The sequence below is a fragment of the Thermobia domestica genome, chromosome 2 (assembly GCF_964235325.1).
Source record: "Thermobia domestica chromosome 2, izTheDome1.hap1.1, whole genome shotgun sequence".
Lineage (NCBI taxonomy): Eukaryota > Metazoa > Arthropoda > Insecta > Zygentoma > Lepismatidae > Thermobia > Thermobia domestica.
This window is the reverse complement of record NC_137455.1, coordinates 76468283-76484927: the sequence shown is the minus strand read 5'-3', so window position 1 is coordinate 76484927 and position 16645 is coordinate 76468283. Positions and strand designations below refer to the sequence as shown.

The 16645-nt window shown below is 35.7% G+C and overlaps 1 protein-coding gene across 1 annotated transcript in view; it reads right to left on the bottom strand.

Annotated features, from left to right (window-relative positions):
* The window catches only part of LOC145672887 (uncharacterized), a 255129-nt gene extending 239729 nt beyond the window's left edge, over positions 1-15400 (bottom strand). The window contains exon 1 of the mRNA XM_081742087.1: positions 14848-15400. Coding sequence (XP_081598213.1) covers positions 14848-14958 — 111 coding nt within the window. The 5' untranslated portion in view covers positions 14959-15400. The remainder of the gene's footprint in view (positions 1-14847) is intronic.
* Positions 15401-16645: the final 1245 nt, after the last annotated feature.

Sequence of the window (16645 nt, the reverse complement as noted above, 5' to 3'; positions counted from 1 at the left end):
GTAAAAGAAGAAAGTAAGTTGGTTAGGAAACAATTTGAAAATAAATTGCCTTCTGATAGATGTGATAGAAGATTTACTGGAAGGAAACAAAAGAATAAAACTGTAATAGATAATTCATACACCATAGTGAAGAGATTAGCAAAGATCATCGAGCACAGATTCTTTTAATTTGGGGTAAGTGACCTTTCACTTATGATAATGAAGACGATGAGTCAAAAATAGATCTCGTTTTACTCCTAACACAAGTGCAACCCAAAACTAAAAGTAAGAGTAAACTGTGATGCATAGCAGGCACTTAGTACCATAACATATTACTTCTGGTTATTTAGAACAGAGTTTGATACCTCCTCTTAATTTGTCCTTCACGCTGGTCTAGTAGCTAGTGCATGCACCTCTTTGATGCATAGGGTTTCGGGTTCCCTTCCCACTGGGAGAGTCTTAAAATATGAACGCATTACTGTGATTCGGATGCCATCTCAAACTGTAGGTTCACGTCTCATATAGCCTCGGTGCTGGAAAAGAGACACTAAACTTCAACGAACAACAACGCTACTTCTTCAACTAAATATATTTTCCATTGCTTCACGAACTAGGGTAATCGACGAAAATTGAGCTTCTCAGAGCATAAGGGAATCAAGTTCAAATTTGTAAGAAAAAGATACACTCTTACGATTCGCTTAAGTACATCAAAAAGTTAACATTAAAGTTTAAAAAAAAAAAACATTATAAGAGCTATTTTCAATATCTGGACGTGAATCTTTTAAACTCTGAAAAGAGCATCAGATAGAGATCTTGAAGATGAAATATAAGCAGTGACGAGAAATTGTACTTGATTCCCCCCTGCACTGAACGCACTATATATAATTCCATCAGAACTCGAATCCAAGATCACACGCATAATTGTAATTCCTACGAAAGCTCTTTTTAGCAAAATTGGGACAAAAAAGTCTTAAAATGATTTAGTGTGAAAAGAATGTACGCTAGATTAGTACCACTAAATGACACGAATTAACATGATATAGTAGAATCTAAGTTATTATGTACAGTGAAGCACAGAAATTTTAGAAGATGACTTCTTCTTCTTACAAATTACAACATTAAAAAGAGTCCTTCTGGTTAGAATTTAACTAAAAATTTTCATTTGTGTCACGGAAATCCGGATTTACTTCACTCAAATAATATATACCATTATAAGAAAATGCTAATCGTATAAGGAGGAAATACTTCCTATATTAAAAACATAATAGTTTGTAGCGAAAATTCAGAAAAGGTGCAACAGCATACCACCTAGTTCCGTAAAGCTTTATATTATGCATATACGAGAACAGTACCCTACATATTTAAATTCATGATTCATGGGAAAATGTATGTGTAGAGAAATATGCATGCCTGTTTATACGTAAGTATGCATATACGCATGAATATGATAGATTATAAAGGTACTGTATAGAGATAAATTTTCCTTCTTTTATTTTCCTTTAGTCGAAAGATGGAAATAACGATATAAAAGCCACACAAGTATTCGCATATATATGCTGTTGCTTTAAACTATTAAATCTATACGCACAATCCGTATATTGTTATAAATGAAAGCATATTTGCACAATGTATTATTATTTTTTTTTTAAGAAGAAAGAATTATATTACGGTGGCACTTTAAGATGTTTATATGGTTTAGTAACACACTCCTCCAGAAAATCAGGCTGTGAACTCCGTCACACTTGAGGGGTCACCAACATCTTCCCACTCTCTCTCTCTCTCTCTCTACACTTTTACACGTTACAAAAAACACATATTACCTTCCTCAGCACAACACTATTTTGACCTTAATATATGTTATATACACACATTGTTTATCTGTCTGCATATTACCCATGATAAAAATGATTAAAAAAGAAACTGTTATTAATGGTTTCAAAATGAAATAAATATGACAGCGAGAGATTGATCGTAATATCACTTCCTTATTTTACTCTATCAGATAGTTATCTCCTATTAATTAATTGTCTTCTTCTCTTAATTAAGGAAGGAAGAATTCCTTCTTTTTTCCTTTTTGGTCCATTTTTCAAGCTTCTTGTGTGAAACTGATATAAAATCATACAACATTGATTTTAGTAGGTTTTTTTTTTAGTTCTCAAGTGTTGCCTTGACTTCGTTTTCTTTATAACAGACGAACAGAAAAAAAAATGTTTTGTGAGCCTTCTTGAAAATTGGAAAGGTATATCTCAGTAATTGTATACCGTCTTTACTTATACAGTATATTTTACGTTAACTCACGAAATTGCATGGTGAAAAGGGTTCAATAAGGTCAACCCTGAATTTCTCATAAGGCCTCAGTATTAATTCGTCCCTCTCGAGACAAAAGGGGTGTATCTCATTTTTTTTCAAATTTTCCAGGAGACAAATTTAAAGATTTGATCATAATTTATTTCATCGTATTCTCTTAAAATTTAGTTTGATCTCGTAAGTTCTATACCTGAAACGAAAGAAATCAAACTAAATTTTAAAAGTAGACGATAGAATAAATAATGAGAAAAGATTTAAACTTGTCTCCTGGGAAAGTTAAGAAAATGAGATACGCCCTTTTGTCTCGAGAGGGACGAATTGCATTCATAAGTTATATGTTCATTAGGAAATAAACTTCCAGGAGACTACTGATTATTCTGGTTCGAGTGCCCCGCTGAATTCAAACGAAATTAAAATCATCGTTTTTAGTTTAACATATATGCCATCTAAGTCAGTAGCGTAGCGTGATATTCCGAAAGGGGGATGCCAAAGTTAGTCATTTGTGCGATATAACACTACTGCATGCAGCAATACATAGCTATTCTGAATGGAAATATAGGGTTATACAAAATTTAGGGGGAACCCCCCTAATTGGAGGTCTAGTGGGGCATACAGAAGCGAATGCGTGGATTACGTTAGAATCTAATAAGCAATTGTCTCAGCTCCTTCTTGCCACTACCGTTGTGACGAGGAAACTAGGCCCCACTTTTGTATGAACATTGTTTCCATTATAGTTCCCTTCATTTCTTTCTCGTGGGCGGCTTCTTTCTCCACATACCACGCTTCAATCTCGTTCTTTCAAAAAAAATATCGCCCCTAGAAATTTGTCATCTTGGGTCCGGAACTCAGACGCCCGTTCGTGAATATGGGCCTGAGTGTATATATCATTTGAAGATGTAAATACAAAGCACTTAAACCAACTCTGGGGCCCTGTTTCTGTACCCAGATACTGAAGTCAAGGTCGCAAATCTGTCTTCAACGTTCGTGGGATGGGTAAGACTGTTCCCATAATCCTTTCCTTTTTTTAACGATGTTCAAAATATTTATGAAGTTGAAACAAATGCTGTGGAGGATTAGGGGAGCAGAGTTCTCTATAACATCGGCAGGAGGGCACATTTTAAGGCTTATTGTGGGGGGAGGGGAGAAGAGACTAATATTACAGTAGATAAATCAGATTTCTGAGGTAAACCTGTTGTACTCATATATTATATACCAAGTGATGTAGATGAAATAGTGGTACATATCAGTATTACAACTCAGTGCCGTGAGCACATTCTGAAATTTGAATACATGCATAATAATAATTGACATGTTCCACTTACGCATCCACAATGATCCACATTAAAATTTTAGGACATTTGTTTTATAACAATACAAATAATGACTTGCCCAAAACTATGAAAGAAAATCAATCAGGCCTATGTTTAGAGCAACACTACACTTATCTGTGCAAAATTATGATTACCACAATAGCATTATAGGAATTGTTACAGGAATTAAACAAATAGTTGAAAATAGACTACTAATAATTAATGACAATGAAATATTAAAGAATACGATTCTTTTTTAAAAATGAAACAAGTCAAAGGACATTAGTTTCCTTTGTGGCAGTCGGATAGAAATCATCATCATCACAATCTCAAATCGGATTATTGGGGGGGGACAAGATTGTAGGGAACATGTTCCCCTTATGTCCCCGAGATTTGTGTCTGTGACTGAAGGGCTCTGGCACAATCTTTGCGAGTGACGGGGAGTGGTGGCTCTCTTGTCCTACCAGATCGGTGACCGTAATTCTACAGAGTGCTTTATGCCTGTGTCTGTGAGCTCCCTTATGATGAAGATTACAATTACGATGGATTTAGTTACGATTAAGGCATAACTATTTTAATACTATTATTTACATAACCGACTTGCTTCAAAAAGGAAATTAACTAACCATTTCTGTTTTGTTCTATCTCCTTGATAGCGCTCGTACGTTCTGTACAGAAACTATAGCTTAGTTCAAAACATATACAGTTGGAAATACTTGAATATGCCAGCGTATATCTAAAGCAAATGTAGGGTTGCAAGGGTTGAGGAGGAGTGCGAATGGAAGTAGTTACGCATGCGCATTCAACAGAAAGCAGACGAAAACCCCGATGCTTTCAGTAGGCCTGGAAGCCCGAGGAAAATAGCATACGACAAGAGGAAAGACAGAAAATATGCATCTGAGCGACGCGCATGCGTAGGTTCCTCTTGTCAAAGTAAGTCGAGAGAGCGCGCCAGAAGATTGCAGTGGAAATAATTGTGATAATTACAAGCAAACAATTTATATATAATGAAATACGTGCTTTTCCTTATTAAGAGGGAATGCCGGGCATACCGGTGTTCCCTTACGCTACGCCGCTGATCTAAGTTAAAATAGACAGTCGGTAAATGCAAGTAAATGAATATAAAAGAAATGAAATATTTCAGTTTAAAGTCCCACGATTATGCCCTTTGGGATAAGGGAGACGATGATTTAGGCAAGGGAATGATAATGAAAGAATTAGCAGAATGAGAATGTGGAAGGAAACAGGAGTACCCCGAGAAAACCCACGGATACAATGATGTCCACCACAAACTTATTTGGCCGGGAATCGAACCGGTACTTCACGTACCATAGGTAAGCGCTCAATCACTGAGCTACCGTGGCCCCATGAATATGAAAGAATTGATAAAATGAAAGAGTGGGAGGATACAAAAAAATCCTGGAGAAAATTCACTGACATGATGCAGTCTAATACGAAATCACATATTCAAGGATCGAACCAGAGACCCTTTGTGCCAGATGCAAGTATTTTACTATTGAGCCACAGTTTGTTTGTTCGTTATTCCTTATTTTTCCTTTGCAACATTGAGGCTTATACGAACTGAGAAGTTTCGTTTAATATAAGATGAGAATAACAGGGATGGGTCCAGACTAAAGGTGAGAACATAAACCACGGGATATCTCACTGAACAAACATCGTTTCCTCAAGACAGCTCAGTAATAGATCTTTCACGTGAGACGAAATGAGAAATAAGGTTTTCTCGCCTCGTCTCATAAATTTTTGTACAATTTCCTTCTCGTCTCGTTTTGTAAAAATTATGTACGAAATGCCCCGATTTCCCCCTTATTTCATTTATAAGTTACCAGGCTTTCCGCGTCACGAAAAGTACACGAAGTGTGTGATATAACATTTAAGCCATATTTATTATTGGAGTATGTTGTCTAATGATTCGTGTATCTTCAAACGTTGATAAAATATTCTTCATTGTTTGTAAAATCACTTTATCCATTTATAGTTTTTACACTCACGTAACACTAAAACAGTATTTGAGATCTCAGACTTGGTAAACTATTTTTGCCAACGAAACTCGAGAAATGTCTCGTCTTGTAAGCACACTAATCTCAGGACATACAGTGAACACTTTTTTTATGTAGGAAGAGATTGTAAAGTGAACTTTCTTCGCAATCTGCGGTTCCTTTCATTTTACAGTTCCATCATTATAAATTTGTTCTTATACTTGCGTAGGGGCACGGTAGATCAGTGATAGAGTGCTTACCTCTGGTTCGTGGAGTCCCTGGTTCGATCCCCGATCAAGTAAGTTTGTTATGGACAACATCGTGTCCGTGGGTTTTCTCGGGTACACTCTTTCCTCCCACCTTCTCATTCCAACAATCCTTCCATAATCATTCATTTGCCTTAACCACCGTCTTCCTTATCCTAAAGGGCATAATTGTGGGACGTTAAACTGAAAGATTTCATTTCATTATTTTATGCTTGTCTAAAGAGCATAACAGTGACTAAACTATAAATATTTCGTTCAATTTTCAATTTTTTCCCCGTTCTCAACAGTTTTCAAACTACTAAAATTTTCCTCCGAACCATTTTGATACTAGATTAGTAAGTTTTCCTATTGCGGAAAAAAATCTTCATTGATCTTAGTAAATCTTCATTAAAAATACACACTGCATTTATAACATAGGTAATCAATATCTTATTCTTATGCCTCAAATCAACTTTTAATAAACTCTGGTAAAGACAAATAAAGAGAGTCACGCGAAAGCACATGTTTCCATGTATTAGATATGGGATAAAGATACCCACCGTTAAAGTCATCGTTACCCACCGTTAACGAATTGACTCCATTGACGAACTCGGCTGAAATAATTGTTCTAACTATCCACTGCAAGAAACAGAATTCAAAAATTCGCTTTTGTTCAAGAGTTATCGTATAAAATAACGGACTGGAGGATGTACATGCGAACATTACAATTTTATAAGGTGCACTAGCGTACTACAGTAGAAGTACAAAGTAAACCAACTTTTCTTATCAGCAGTAAAACTGCCAAAATAACATTCGGGTCACGTGCAAACTGTGAAGGTGTCAAATTTTGCCTCAATTATAGGGTTAACCAAAAAATACTGTCACCAAGAAGCACAAAGAGTATTCAACTAGCTTTTTGATTAACTAGCTACATTTTTGTAACGTCATAAGTGGTCTTGACTTCAAGGAAAAAAGTTGGTTTTGCTTTTGTGCTAACTATAATAAGGTTGTCACATGTATTTTTGTTCTGAATAGCAAAATTCTATGTTTTTTTTCTTTTGCAGAAATTTTACTAAGTGCAAATTCCACCTTTCATGGGCCATAACTCGGAAACACATATCATGTGCTTACTATACACGTCAAGTTCTGTGAGTATGCCAAGTTTAGTGAAAATCGAACGAGTTTTACAGATCACATAAAGAGTTATTTTTATGCGAAAATGTCATTAAGTCCAGTCTCTAATTCTGATGGTTCATAACTCGAGAACCAAAAGCCAATATATCATATTTCATAGCTCATTAAGTTTGTCAAGAACTACCACCATGCTGAGTTTGATTAAGGCCGAACGAATTTCATCGATCGTGTGCGATGTAGTTTTTGCACTGAAAAATCAAATAAAAGAACATATTATTAATTAATGATTGTTGTCTGTATTTTGTGATGTGTAGATTGGCAAAACAACACCGACAACGTTTGGGAGGTGATTCCTGAGATCAAGATAAGGCGAAAAGTATACACCAACCTGGGTTTACAAATGCTTCCTTTCGGAGTTATACGCTACCGAAAACGAAAAAATGAACTTTAAAAGTCCATTGCTTTAAAACTATGGGACCTACCGTAGTCGGGTTAAGACTTCACTTAGGAACTAATATGTGCGGTATCCAAAAATTCATGTTTTAGAATCCTAAGGTACTCACGCAACAATTTTTATATAGGGAGTTTGGCTACGGGTATTTAATTGGAAGTACTCACCAACTCCCTCTATAAAATTTGATATGAAAATACCGGAGTTGAGAACCTTAGATATTTGGATAGGACACATACTAGTTCCTAAGTGAAGTCTTGACCCGACTACGTTAGGTCCCATAGTATTTGAGCTATGGACCTTTAAAGTTCATTTTTCATATTTTCGGCAGCTTATAACTCCGAAAGGAATCATTTGTGCACCCAGGTTGGTCTATACTTTTCGTCTTACCTTGGTGTCAGGAATCACCTCCCAAACGTCAGTGTTATTTTGAAACACCCTGTGTATGGATGTTATTATTGCTGGCAATCTAGACCAAAGTAGCATATTTGTTAATTTGAATAACTTCTAAATTGGCTTTCAATGGCGAGTCAACAGCAAAATTTCTAGGAATTCGCCGGGAAACGAATCCGCGACTATGTGAGTCAGAGGTAATCAACCTTTAATGATTTAACTACATGAGACCTCAAACTCATTAGTACACAATGATGTTATTCCTTATAACCTTGTTATACATTTCTATATTCTGATTATCTTTCTGGAAGATTTTAGAAAACCACGGTGGTATGAAAGAGAGAGAAATTGTGGACAAGTTTTATGAATGATTTCCTCCAAACTATGAAAGACAACCGCAAGTGAATGACCATAAAAACCATTACCAAAATGATCAAATGAATTGAACCATGGTATTTAGGTGAACCACAATTACCACACATACGACTTGATTGATCTCTTTTCTTAACTAATATCGTACGATAAATCAACACTACTATAAGGTGTGACAATTTGCGGAATGCATGAGAAAAATAAAATAAAATTAAATAGAAAAATTTGGATCACATTGGAATAATATTCTTGTGCTTGTTTACATGGTTAATACCATATTCCCATTATTAGAATGTTCTTCGCGAACACTTTTGAATTCTTTCTCACATAATGCTGGATACAAATAATATTTAATTTAATCCAGCCACCATAACCTTTACCTAAGTTTCCGTGAAATTTTGTTCCTGATAGAGGATGTTACCCTCTTAAAGGTGGCTAGTTTGTAAAAAGAAAAAAATGAAAGATCATCAAGAATGATGTAAAAAGTTCATGTATTCTTTAATGTAGAAATCACATGGGACTGAGTTAGGTATATAAATGGAACAATCTAATTCGATAATCGATTCTATTACATAAATCTCTCAATATGGTTAAGGTGACCAGCCATTCTGTTCTAGGCGGGTCAAGTCACTTTTTTCCAACCGTTGTTCCATTTTTTCTGATTATCAAACGGGATGCCTAAATACTACATTTTAAAGCAAAACTGAACGAAGTGTCTTGTAATTGTTATTCAAAATATAACAATTTCTGCACTCTTTCGTTAAAATGACTACGTATAGAGTTATTTTGGGTACTAACACTCCTTGGAATATTTTAGGCCGTGCCTGGGACTTTTGAATACGTTATCATAACCACCATTTGTTTATTTTGTAACTTAAAAACACTGCTGGTGCTCAAAATGTAATCTGGAAATTACAGGTTTACCCTTTGTCCCTATTTATATGCGTCCCATTTTTACAACTTAAAATTCTGGTCATCTTAAAAACGGTCACCGTATATAACCTACTTATACGTCTTACAGTGATATCTATTGATTTTGTGATAACCAATTAAGAATTATCTCTATTAGTTTGAGGTTTACCCATATACTTAATTTAAGGCATGTATAAACATGATTATTCACGCAATTCCATCCAAATTTAAATGAGCAGCATTATTTTGACACTCCAGAAATTTAGATATCATTATAATCACTGAACTCTTTAATACAAAATGTAGATTTGTTAGTTGTATGAAGTATTAATGTCCCTTTTTAGCGCCGAGGCTACAGGAAACAGGAGCTTAGAGTTTAATGTACATACCACAATGTTTCTAGTTTGCGCCTTGCAATTCAGCAGCACTAAACTTAATACCATAATAGCAAGCAATACAAATCACATGAACTTCCATCGGAATAAAAAAAAAAAAAAAAAAAAAAAACTGGTCTCCCATACAGAAGACGAAAACACTAATCATTTCGTATATTAATCGAAATTCAGTAATAATTATAATAATAATAATAATAATAATAATAATAATAATAATAATAATAATAATAATAATAATAATAATAATAATAATAAATACAGTACAAAACAAATTATATTCGTGTCGAGCGATGAGCTTAGAAGGTTTTCCCCGGGAAGGAATTTCCGTATACAGGGATGAAAAGTACAGCAAAAGTACAAGTAATCTACATTGAGTACAATCACGATATTGCTCCGGGGCGGAAGCGAAGAGACACTAGTTGAAATCAGCACTGCTCATGACTGTATTTTAGTTAGTCTATAACATTTGACCCAATACAATGAAGTTTTTGCTTAATTAATAGAGTTTATTTCGGTGTGGAACTCCCTCGTGGCTTTCTGAATAGCGTACGTGTCTTTGGCATAGGAGACCCGGATTTAGTTCCCGAGGGAGCTTATGTGGCTTGGCATATCCTGCATACCAAAACTGAGAAATCTACCACACTCCTCCGCTGTATGTTTAGGATAAAAGTTGTTAATTCCCATCATTGTCTATCAATTTGATAATGAGGAAATGAAAGAGCTGAATTAGCTTTTCTGTCTAATTTTCACAGCTTTGTCTTATTCCTTTCTTTCGGAAGTTATGATATTTTCCACACAAACAGGAGATTGTGTGTTTAACACCACGCCCAAGCCGCCTATACTCCCCGAGTTTCCCCAATACCTATTTGGCATATGTTGTGGTGTACCTATTAGTCGCAGAGGAATGAGAATGCCGCTACACGAATGGATCTTTATTTCTTTCAATTTAACGTCTCACGATTTGTCTTTTAGGTTAACGGAGATAACCAAAGCAAATGGATGATGATGGAAGAATTGGCGGAATGAGAAAGTGGAAGGAAACGAGAGTAGCTCGAGAAAACTCACGGGCACGATGTTGTTTACCACTAAACTTAGCCGAGGTTCGAACCAGGGACCCCACGCACCAGAGGTAAGCTCTTTCTACCACTGAGATACCATGCTCCCAAGGGGAACGGAATCCTAATCGCTTGGTTGGTAGAGTGACACCTTTCCAACTACAACACCCTAAGCTCTCTCAAATACAGTAGTTCGTTCGAACCAGATTAGACGTTGAGATTTCACATCGATGTTTTTAGGAACTGCCGAATATCCCATTTCCATGTACCAGAACTGGATGTGCAAAATCTTGATTTCGAGAAAAACGACGTTAAGTAATAAATTTTGCTTTACTTACGAATTACGGGAAAAAAATATTCGAGACAAACTTAATGGAAGCTTTGCACGTTGTGAGAACAAACTACAAGTTGTTGTGATATAAACAGCAACACAAAATTCAACAAGTCAAATTTTACACATTCCCCGGTTCATGATGCAAAGGAGTTGGGATATTCGCCAGTTAGTGAAAAACATCAACGAATATGACGAGTATGGAGTTTGAGTCGTAGTCAAAGTGCTTTAAATTTGAATAAACACTATCGTCAGCACAGGATAATGTATTTGATTCAAATCTCTAGGTGTAGTGTAAAGGCTTTTGTGATCAACATATATAATATTAAAAAAAAAAAAGCATGTACATCAGTCTTTTACTGATTCCTCATACTAAAAACAACTTATTTCCAAAGTGGATGAAAGTGAATGAAATAAAAATTTAATTTTCCTTTCTAGCAGAGCAAGATGATGAATCACAATTTGAGAAATTTCAGTCAGTTTTTCCCTCAGGTCTTCAAATTCAAAACGATAAAGCTTAATAGTAAATTACAGTTATGATCAAGATTGTAGGTGAGAAGAAAGATGCTGAATTGATAAAGACACTTTCTCACCAATTTCTCATCTTCTTCATTTAAAAATTTATTGTCTAACGATAAGCATAATTCCATACTCACATGTTAAGTACCTCGTTGATGACTCAGTTCCAGTCCATATTTTAGAATAGGTTTTAATGAACGTCATGTAATGTTCAAAGTTTGCTTAACCGAATATATCAACACAACAGGACTGGAACGTTTTCCGGTAAACTCTTAAACACAATTGATGGGAAATCCTCAACAAAACTCATAAGTTCCCTCTGTTGATCTAGTGGCTAGCGCTCACGCCTTTGGTACACGAGGTACTGAGTTCGATTCCTGGTCAGAGATCATTACAAAAGTTCGGATCCCATCTTAAACTATAAGGCCACGTCTCACATTGCTGAAAAAGGGCGCTAAAGTTCAACAAAGGAAGAAAAGCTAGATAAATTAAGTCTGTGACAATCATCTTTCTTTGAAGTAACTTTATGTTTTAATTCCTGCGATAATATCTTATAAGCAATTTCGTAATATTTGTTATTTTCTTCCTCTTGGATTGGGTTTTCTCCCAGAATTTATACTGCAAAAGTCAGAGCACTTGAACCTATATCGGAGGAATATTAGTTGACATATGCAAGTGAATATTTGTGTAATGAAACCCAAAATACTCAGATCTACTATATAATTACTCACATTTCGTGCACGTGGTATTGTTAGCCCTCTCTGCTGCTCTAGTGACTATCGCGAGCGCTTTTGGTCTATGCGGTTCTAGATTCGATTCCCAATGGGAGAACATTGAACGTATTACGATAGTTCGGATTCCACCTTAAATTGTAGATTCATGTCTCAAATAGACTCGATGTTGAAAAGGAACACTAAACTTCAATAAATAAATAAATAATAAACAAGGTTTCCTTAATCCTAATTCTCAATACATCCTGCTACTTCAGCTTCTCAACCACAAGGGTAAAGGAAGTGGCTACCGTAATCCTGCTTTACTCACATCCTGGTCCATAAGGTGCTTAAAAATCTATTTGTGGGCAGAACACTCAGGTAATGAGATTGTTTGCTAAGATTCTAATGCAAGAATTTTATTAATAACTTAATTACTGATGTGACTCAAGTCGTATAGAATCAAATTTATTACATTTGTTTGCATTAGAGTCATAATCAGGCGGGAGGAATTGATCCGAACCTCTACTCCCCAAACTTACGGAATCCTACATAAATCTGCAGAGATATTTGAATATTTCTTTTTGGTTACCCTACAACTGTACGGTAGTCATTATTTCCATGTTATTTTTTTATATAAAAAGATAAACAGTATTTATATTTACTGACCTTTCGAACTGTCCGGAGGTAACTTTGTTCTGGTTGAAAGTTCAAGAGTACAAAATGATCCATTAATTTGGGTTTCAACGTCCCCTTTCAACATCAAGGCTATATGTAATGTGGACTTATAGCTCAATGTGAGATTTGAGAAAAAAAACGTCGGTCTCTTACGCCGAGGATGCATATGCTAGTTGTAAATAGTGTTACATTCGAGACGAAGTGAAAGATTACATTCACGACGTCTTTTCAAGACAAGACACCTTCAACTTTTGTCTTGTAGGCAACCAAGATGTAAAAATTAAGTTGCAACTGTTTAACTCAAATTTATATAGGATTTTGTCTGCTTATTCCCATTATTTGTTATTTTTACTTGAATTTCCGAATGTTTTTACAAACTTGAAGGTCAGAATCTTGGATTTCACTTTGCTGCCATGTCATATCAGAGTAGCTTTAAAGTAGGATTGATTAGAGTATAGGGTCACATTCAGCAGCGTGGCTATGTAGGTCATGGACCTACAGTTTTACGTGCGATCCGAACCATATCAGCTAATCAACGGGAATCGAGCCCGGATCTTCCGCGCCAAAGACGCGTACGCTTACCGTATAGCTATGAGGAAGTTCTTTTAAGCCAGAGATTCACTCGTGGAAGTTGCAAATAGATGCCCAGTCCTTAAATATCCGAAAACGAAATTATGTTCGAAAAATTAAGTATGAAGATATTTTCAGTGATTACAGGTTGATGTTTGCTCCTTGAATTTATGAAGTTTTTGATGCTTCGTTTATTGGAGATCAGTCAATTTACTCTTTGACAAGTCCGTGATGACAAGACATCAGGGAATGTCGCTTATTCAAAACGAAAAAAGAAAGGTTTTTAAAAAAATAGTTAAGTGCTGTTTTATTCCAAAGATCTTATCTAAAGTTTTCATAATGAATATCATGAGCGAGTACATAAAAGTCCAGAGACTAACGTTTCTGCTTAGGTTCCTGGCTTTGATGCAGAAGATGAGAGTTCGATTACCGATGGAAACTGATTGTGGTTCGGATTTCTTTCTACAATTTTCGTTCCACGCAGTATCACTATGTAAAGGGAAGCTAAGCTCCAATAATCCAAATATCTATTTACCTACTTACCTATTGTGCACTATTGTCTATTTCAACGTTATAGATCCGTGTTTACACACTTTTTTTTTCAGATTTATTGGTTAATTTTCTATCTATATAATGGAAAGTTATAAGTAATCTAAATGTATTTAAGAAAAAACTAGATACATATTTAAAACATTAAAGACTAAAACGAGAAAAAATGTGACATAACTTGTGTGCTTTCATATCCAAGTGACTAACACGTGTGTTTTCTTTATTGTGGTCTTGGATCGATTTCCGGTGGAAGTCTAAACTCGAATATTCTATTTTAAACTGTAGATTCAGTCTCATATACCCTGCATACTGAAAAGAGACGTTAAATATCAATTAATCAATCTATCAACTAAGAAAATTAAACCTGAAGGGGATAGTAATATGAGTAAAGAATAGCATTTTATTTTGTCAATGATTGGTTTATTGGTATTACTTATTTTAAAAGTTGTAGGGTTGTATAGAATTAAATCTACATTTCAAAGTGGAAATAGAATCACTATAAAATGTTTGATGCTGTTACACCGGGAACCGAACCTGGGATCTTGTGATTCAAAGGCACGCAAGGAAATCACTGAACCAGCAATGAGAGTTCACTGTTAATTGTGAACTAGTTCTTTTGTGCACCTTCAGATTTGTCATGAATTACATCCTTAGTTAGTGTTAAGGATTCAGAGTACTTGATTTGTTTTTATTTTTATTAAAATACTTAGAAATTACAAATTAACTTATGTTAAAGATATCGCCTAAAAGTCAAATGAGGTTCAATAAAATCTCAGAAAATATTAGTCGCGTAAATGGTCACTGGATTTTGAACCATTAACACACCGCACAAAGACTGTTAGAAACAATTTGACATAATAACACATATCAATGAAACGACATTTAAAAGTACAATGTATTAGCGAAAATTTGTTAGGAAGTGTAAATAACTGTAACTTACCCTTGCAACCTGAAGTCCCGGTTGTGCCAACCTCGTAGGCGTCGGTGTTTGTCCATAAACCACTTCTGTAGCCACCACCACAATAAATATCGACCACCACCCCCAGTTCATGGTCCCCGAGAATAATTCAACACTTAACAGATATTAAAATATAACCACCAAATCTTGTTGGCAACTCTTAATTAACAAGAGAGGCAACGACCCCAGTCTGGAGATTTTTATGATTTCAGAGAACAGTAACTCATCAGGTTTTTCACAATTCTTTTTTTTTAACACCCACACAAGAAGAAAATTCAGGAGAAAATGACACTTTTCGTTACGAACACGATCACCAAATTAATTATATCCCCGAGCAAAATTTATTTTGCTTCCCGTTTTATTGTCATATGCTTTATAACAGGAGAATTTCGCTCTTTGGCAGAGCGCGTGGACGTGATAAATACAAGGTGAAGTGTGCTCAGACCAAGAAGGAGAAGAGCGATGAACGACTTGGCTAGCGGCGCTTTCGCTCCAGATTTTTGCCGTCACTGTCTTGTTGGTTGTGCGGCGCGCGGAGTCCACACACACTAATGCCAGATCTAGGTCAAGGGGCAAGGTTTTATAGCTCGACAGCCCCCTTCCACTAGGATCAACGTCATGGAATCTCTTGGAAGTTGGAGAACGTTCGTTTTCTTCATATATGCATTTAAAAAAAATGCTGCAAAGATGAAGGTCCACCAACAATCACAACAACAGGTATAATTTTACTGTCAGGAGATGTTTGTGCATCTTTATCTTTCGTGTTTCCCAAGAGAATTGCCATACCACACACAAACATCCAAAGGCTGTGGTGATGATAGAGTTCGTAGACCAATTGATGCTTTCACTTTCAATATTATAGTCTTTCACAGTTTTTGATTACAGAGTGCCTCAGCTAGAGTCCCGGAAGCTTTACTTAGTCCAGTAGAAAATATATAATCAAAGATATGAAAATAACCAGGCTTTTAATTTGCATATTAAATGATTCTGTAGACTATTAATAAGTAGCTTTATTTTTTAAAAAATACATTTCTATTAACTACCCTTATGGCGAAAGGACCCGAAAGCTCAACGTTGCAGAAACGAAAACTCGGCACTGACGTCAGTGCTTATCTGCAATGTGAGTCTTAATCCAATTATGTCTTATTAATCACCCATCTCAAATTTTACCTTCTATTATATTACTCTAGCTTTCTTAATATCATTGTAATAAAAGATTCCCCCTTCTAGTTTTCGAACCAACATTTTCTGAGGGGGTGCCAATAATGGGATCATTACGCAAAGTGTCAAATTGAAATTTTTGAGGGGTCGAGTTTCAAACCCAGTTGGCACTCAAAACTTGAATAAATATTGTTCAAATTATGCAAGACCAACAGAGTTTGAGCAACACAATACCAATAGAGGAAGGAAATTGCAGGTTATAATGCATCCTACCATTTTAGTTCAGTCTAGGCAGGGTGTTCAGTCGCTGGACAATTTTTACTGAGGGAGCGTAGGCTAGTGGTCACATCCTTATTTAGTAATCCGAAGATCCGAAACCGGTAACCAGTCATCCTGACGGAGTTTTTCCTGAGATTTTCCTCAGTTGCATAAAGATTACTGAGATGGCACTTTTAAATATGATGCCTGCCACGAATTCCTTCTATTTCCTTTTATATTGTTGTTTGTATTATTGTTCGTTCTTGATGACTCCTCTTTTCTTCGTAGGCTGTATCTGGAAGTTTTTTTTGTATATATCCGGGATGTAATCTGAGCCCGCTTGAGCAAAATTAGACTTTGC